Source organism: Leptonychotes weddellii, chromosome 5 (assembly GCF_054177405.1).
Source record: "Leptonychotes weddellii isolate Sample4059 chromosome 5, ASM5417740v2, whole genome shotgun sequence".
In the NCBI taxonomy this organism is placed as follows: domain Eukaryota; kingdom Metazoa; phylum Chordata; class Mammalia; order Carnivora; family Phocidae; genus Leptonychotes; species Leptonychotes weddellii.
In genome coordinates this window covers 72313402-72319718 of record NC_138373.1, presented here as the reverse complement: position 1 = coordinate 72319718, position 6317 = coordinate 72313402, and the positions used below count along the sequence as shown (strand labels likewise).

Genomic DNA, 6317 nt, shown 5'->3' with positions numbered 1-6317 from the left:
CCTGGGTGGCTCAGTCGGTTAAGCGACTGCCTTCGGCTCAGGTCATGATCCTGGAGTCCCGGGATCGAGTCCCGCATCGGGCTCCCTGCTCGGCAGCGAGTCTGCTTCTCCCTCTGACCCTCCTCCCTCTCATGCTCTCTGTCTCTCATTGTCTCTCTCGCAAATAAATAAAGTCTTAAAAAAAAAAAAAAATTAAAAAAAAAAAAAAAAAAAGAAAAGCTGTAGGGTAGAGCATTTTGAAATTTGAGACTGCTCAGTGCTGGTGAGGACCTGGTCAGGTGGATACTTTAGTGCCCCACTGAGGGGAATAGAAATGTGTACGCATTTTTTTAAATAAGGCATTTGGTATCTGAGAACCTTAGAGGATTTCTTCCTTTTGATCTAGTAATTCTGTTTCAGAAGAGGATGCAGAATGTGGACAGAGATTTATTTACTGAGGTGTAAGAAGTTATGTAGGGGTGCCCGGCTGGCTCAGTCGGTAGAGCATGTGACTCTTGATCTTGGGGTTGAAGTTTGAACCCCACGTTGGATATAGAGATTACTTTAAAAAAGTTAGTTATTTGTATTAGTATACAGTTAATTTATGAGTATGTTAGAAAAAATCACCTGGGTGGCTCAGTTGGTTGTGCGTCTGCCTTTGGCTCGGCTCATGATCCCAGGGTTCTGGGATCGAGTCTGCATCCGGCTCTTTGCTCAGCTGGGAGCCTGCTTCTCCCTCTGCCTGCCGCTCCCCCTGCTTGGGCACGCGTGCACTCGCTCTTTCTCTCTGACAAATAAATCAATAAATAAAATATTAAAAAAAAAAAGGAAGAAAAACTCAGGCGATACAGGGTTGTATGGGATGAAAAGGAAGTTCCCATTTGCACCCTTTCTCCCAGTCTACCCTTTTCTATACAGAGTTGCTATTATGAGATTTGCAGGCACCCTGTGGGCCAAAATGCCCAAAACTCTGGAAACAGCCAAAATAACAAATATGCTTAAGTAAATTATAGTTCCTTTATACACTAAGTTAATATTTGGCCATTGTGTCTGTGAAAATGCTGATGATCTGTGAATGAGAAAAAAGGCAGGAAACAAATTTGAAAACGCATCACAATTTTGTGAAAAATAGTATGTCTGGAAGCAATGTGCCAAATGGATGTCCAAGGACAATTTTTGTTCCCTCTGTATACATATGGGGGGGTATATTAATGTTCTGAATTTTTTTAAATTAGATTAATTAGGAGCGCCTGGGTCGCTCAGTTGGTTAAGTATCTGCCTTCCACTCAGGTCGTGATCCTAGGGTCCTGTGATCAAGCCCTGCATTTTCCTTCTCAGCAGGGGAGTCTACTTCTCCCTCCCCCTCCCTGCTCGTGCATGCATGCTCTTTCTCTCTTTCATTCTCAAATAAATAAAATACTCATTTGAGAGAGAGTGTGCGTGTGCGCGTGAGCAGGGGGAGAGGCAGAGGGAGAGAAGCAGACTCCCCACTGAGCGCGGAGCCCGTTGGCGGGAGCTCAGTCTCACAACCCTGAGATCGTGACCTGAGCCGAAATCAAGAGTCAGCTGCTCAACGGACTGAGCCACCCAGGTGCCCCACGTTCTGAACTTTTTAATGGGAAAGGAATTACACAAAAAAGTAGAACAGTTTTGATGAAACCCTTTAATCTGTTACTTAGTTTCAACAGTGGTCAGTATTTTGCCAGTCTTACATTAGCTTCTTTAGGTTCCATACTTTTTTCTGAGTGTTTCGTTTGCCTTTAGGAAACAATAAAATACCGAGATAGAATACTACCTGGGAGGGTGGAAGGGCAGGCTTTGCATTACTAGCCCCTTGTCTCTTTTTTCAGCTGCTGCCCATTGAGAGGGCTGCTCAGAAGCAAAAGGCCCAGGAAGCTGTGGCTGGGTAAGTTTTTGAAACTCTTAGGATGGGGACCAGGCAGCAGCTGGGATGAAGGAATTGAGGGAGGAGCCGGTATCTGTTTTCATCTGTGAATCACTGTTTCTGAACCTGTTTCTAGGGGCCAGTGGAGTGAGGAGGAGACTGAGGAGGAGGAGGAAGAGGAGAAAAGGTCGCCTGAGTCAGGCCCCCAAAAGGATGATGAGACAGATGGGGGCTTACAGATCAATGTGGATGAGGAGGAGCCCTTTGTGCTGCCCCCTGCTGGGGAGATGGAGCAGGATATCCTTCCAGTGCCTGGTGGAGGGGTAGGGGGCAGGTGCTTAGGAGAGTGGATTTTCAGGCCCTGGGACATCATGAAACAGTTCCTTAACACGTCCACATGCCCAGGCTTCAGACTTGCAACGAATTCACAAGCGCATCCAGGATATAGTGGGAGTGCTGCGTGATTTTGGGACTCAGCGGGAGGAAGGTCGGTCTCGTTCTGAGTATCTGCACCGGCTTCAGAAGGATCTGGCCACTTACTACTCCTATGGAGACTTCCTGCTTGGCAAGCTCATGGACCTCTTCCCTCTGTCTGAGGTACTGAATTGCTAATTTAATGCCACTTCTGCTTCTCTTTTCTCACTTTCTTTATTGGACGCTGTGTGAGGAAGGTGGTCAGCCTCCTTACTCTTTTGTCATCCGGCTGAGCTCCTTGGCCAGGCTGACTTGCTCCCTGCCATTTTGCTTTCCTAGCTGGTGGAGTTCTTAGAAGCTAATGAGGTGCCTCGGCCCATCACCCTCAGGACCAATACCTTGAAAACCCGGCGCCGAGACCTTGCTCAGGTGAGGGGTGGATTTTGAGATTTCTCTCAGGGATTCTAACCCCAGAGACACCCCTATCTCACTTTGACGCAGGGGATGAGGGGTAGGGTCTTAGTACCTAAGCATTTCTTGGTACAGGCATGATCCAGAGGCAAACCCAGGTAGGCCTAGTGTCATGCTGGATTTATCTGACTGGCTTGGGGCCCAGGATGACCTCTGTGAAGTGGGAAACTCATCCCTTCAGCCTCTGCTCCCTGTGACAGGGTTGAGACACTGCCTCAGGATAAAAATTCTGCCTCAGAACGAAATGGGAGTTGTCTGCCTTTTAGATCATTGAGGAGCCGGTGAAACTGTGATTCCTGCCCCCAGAAAAAGACATGATACACATGCACAAACAGTATTTTAAACTCGTCGTTTCCAAGGGTTCAGGGACCTCATGTTAAAGACTGCTTGCTGTTCTGTGGTCAGTGGTGTGGCCCTACGTGTAGTCTCTCCCCGGGTGCGAAGGTAACCTCCCTGAATCTGATCTTTCGTGTGCTATAGCCAGTGATGTTACATTTTAGGTTGGTAAGGGGTCGAGCCTATTGGAAAATCAGAGTTCAGTTCCGAGACAAAAAGGGATAGGAACTGGCAGTCTGCTCCACTGGGATAGAGTTCAGACCTTGAGTTAGAGCCTGAGGCTAAGGGAGAGGACATCAGAGAATGGTGTGGGAGAGGCTGAGGTCAAAGAGTCTGTGACGATTGTGTTTTAACTACAAGCTCTGGAAGTTGCGATGCCACGGGCCTCAGTAGAACCACGTTTTCATATTTCCATCTGTTTTCTGGGTATAGTAGCCTGCGAGGTTTTAAAATCTTTATCTTCAGGCGCTAATTAATCGTGGAGTTAACCTGGATCCCCTGGGCAAGTGGTCAAAGACTGGACTGGTGGTATATGATTCTTCTGTGCCCATTGGTAAGTGTTCCCTGCCCGATAGTCCTTTCTGCCCCTGCCGTTGTCCCAGCATGTCACAGACAGGTCCTCCTCCACAGGTGCTACCCCTGAGTACCTGGCTGGGCACTATATGCTTCAGGGAGCCTCCAGTATGCTGCCGGTCATGGCCTTGGCGCCCCAGGAGCATGAGCGGATCCTGGACATGTGTTGTGCCCCTGGAGGAAAAACTAGCTACATAGGTATGAGAAGGGCAGGCAGGAGTAGGAGCCATCTGGCTCTCTGCTTCTGGAAGTAAATGGGGTCGCTGCCTCTCTAGTGCTCCAGAAAACAGTGCACAAGCAATTCACAGAGTGGGGAGGAGGACAGGCTCTGGAGTTGGCCTGGGTTCCAGCCCCATGTACCACTAACTATCCATATGGCCTCAGACAAGCCCCGATCTTCTTATTTTAAATGGGGTAGCAACTGTGCTTGGCTTGGCGGTTATATCATACTTGGGTTGTTAGGGTTGAGATATGCTTTTAGAAGTCCTTAGCAAAGTGTTTGGCACATAACTAGTCATAACCATTTTATTAAGCTGTTATCACTTAAAAGAAGTAAGTTAGTCTGTAGGACCAAAAAGATGCTCAGTAACAACAAAACCACACCGGCAGTCGCGCTCCTCAGCGGGTGCGGGCTGGCAGACCTGTACAGTAGACAGTGGGGAGGAGGCTTATTGGGAGTGAAGTCGCCTTGCAGTGGTGAGAATTCAGCTGTGGGGTCTTGAGCGGGACGGTGGCTGGTGGGTGTGGGGGCAGAGGAGCTGGCTGGTGAGCGCTGTGCCTCTCTCCCTTCAGCCCAGCTGATGAAGAACACAGGTGTGATTCTTGCCAACGATGCCAATGCTGAGCGGCTCAAGAGTGTCGTGGGAAATCTGCACCGGTTGGGAGTCACCAATACCGTCATCAGCCACTACGATGGGCGCCAGTTTCCCAAGGTGCGGCTCCCCTCTGTGCGTGTCTCTTGTGCGTCTTCCAATTCACTTGCCCCCTTCCTGACCTCACGGTTTAGACTTGCCCCTCGGAAATATGGTACGGTTCAGATTGCCAAAAACACCTAATTAACCTTATACCCTTTTTCCCCAGGTGGTGGGGGGCTTTGACCGAGTACTTTTGGATGCTCCCTGTAGTGGCACTGGGGTCATCTCCAAAGACCCAGCTGTGAAGACTAACAAGGTGGGGAGTTGCGGGGTGGGGACCAGCTGAGAGGTCTGGCTGGGCCTTACGGAGCTGGAATGGGAGGTGGAGGAGCATTCTGAGCAGTTAATAGCTCATCTCTTCTCCTGAGGCTGTCTTTTTGAAATTTTGACACCCTTGCGTCCGTCTCTCCCTGGGACAGGATGAGAAGGACATCTTGCGCTGTGCTCACCTTCAGAAGGAGTTGCTCCTGAGTGCTATTGACTCTGTCAATGCCACGTCCAAGACAGGAGGCTACCTAGTCTACTGCACCTGTTCCATCATGGTGAGCCCTCTGTTGTGGCAGAGCTAGGAGGTTGTTTGCCCCTTAGAGCTGCCTTCAGCTCCAGCTCTGCTTTTCCTTCTCTTTTTGTCTCCCCCACGTGTCCAGGTGGAAGAGAATGAGTGGGTGGTAGACTATGCCCTGAAAAAGAGGAACGTGCGGTTGGTGCCCACAGGTCTAGACTTTGGCCAGGAGGGTTTTACTCGCTTTCGAGAAAGGCGCTTCCACCCCACCCTGCGTTCTACCCGCCGCTTCTACCCTCACACCCACAATATGGATGGTTTCTTTATTGCCAAGTTCAAGAAATTCTCTAATTCTATCCCCCAGTCCCAAACAGGTAAGCAGTCTGCTCTTTCTGCCCTTCATCACCACCTTTGCTCTTTTCTACCTTTCAGGAGGCATCTGACTGCAGGGAAGGGAGGGACTTCTGCCTCCCTTAGCCTTTGCATGCTTGGATGAGCGGCCTCTTTCATCCCAATTAGAATCGTTCCTGAGCCTGGACCCCATTTTAGTACATGTGAAAGCACTCGTACAGATGGGGACCGTTTTGCTTGATTCTGCCAAGTGGCTGCAGTCTTTAAGCACTAAATGCATTCCCAATGCAGTTGTGGTTTCTTTTCCTTCTTGGCCGAAGGCTGCCTTCCTGGTAACGGACCTCTGCTGGTCCAGCATTGTCAGCATCGGGTTGGCACAAGACTATTCGGAACCATCAGCAGTTCTCTGAGCCCATCACACTAATTGCAGATCTTTTTCTCAGCCATCTTGAGTCTGGCCTGGATCTCCGGAAGGGTGGGGTTTTCTGGAACAGGCGTGGTGGTTCTGCATGCTGGGATAGAACGCTGGGTTTAGTTGGAAGAGGGAGAGGCGAGTTTCTCTGAATACAAACTGTGACTTACTGAGTTGATTTTTTTTTTTTAAAGATTTATTTATTTAGTTAGTTATTTATTTGACATAGAGAGACACAGCGAGAGAGGGAACACAGCAGGAGGAGTGGGAGAGGGAGGAGCAGGCCTCGCGCTGAGCAGGGAGCCCGACGTGGAACTCGATCCCAGGACCCTGGGATCATGACCTGAGCCGAAGGCAGCCGCTTAATGACTGAGCCACCCAGGCGCCCCTTAAATAAATGAACTTAAAAAAAAAAAAGAAATCAGTCGTTAAGCGGCTGCCTTCGGCTCAGGTCATGATCCCGGGGTCCTGGGATCGAGT

The 6317-nt window shown here is 49.4% G+C and overlaps 1 protein-coding gene across 1 annotated transcript in view; it reads left to right on the top strand.

Annotated features, from left to right (window-relative positions):
- The window catches only part of NOP2 (NOP2 nucleolar protein), a 10462-nt gene extending 4424 nt beyond the window's left edge, over window positions 1-6038 (top strand). The window contains exons 6-15 of the mRNA XM_081821102.1: window positions 1830-1885; window positions 2001-2163; window positions 2264-2461; window positions 2618-2707; window positions 3551-3638; window positions 3716-3856; window positions 4451-4590; window positions 4739-4828; window positions 4992-5114; window positions 5220-6038. Of these exons, the coding sequence (XP_081677228.1) occupies window positions 1830-1885; window positions 2001-2163; window positions 2264-2461; window positions 2618-2707; window positions 3551-3638; window positions 3716-3856; window positions 4451-4590; window positions 4739-4828; window positions 4992-5114; window positions 5220-5570 (1440 nt within the window). The 3' untranslated portion in view covers window positions 5571-6038. The remainder of the gene's footprint in view (window positions 1-1829; window positions 1886-2000; window positions 2164-2263; window positions 2462-2617; window positions 2708-3550; window positions 3639-3715; window positions 3857-4450; window positions 4591-4738; window positions 4829-4991; window positions 5115-5219) is intronic.
- The last annotated feature ends 279 nt before the right edge of the window (window positions 6039-6317 follow it).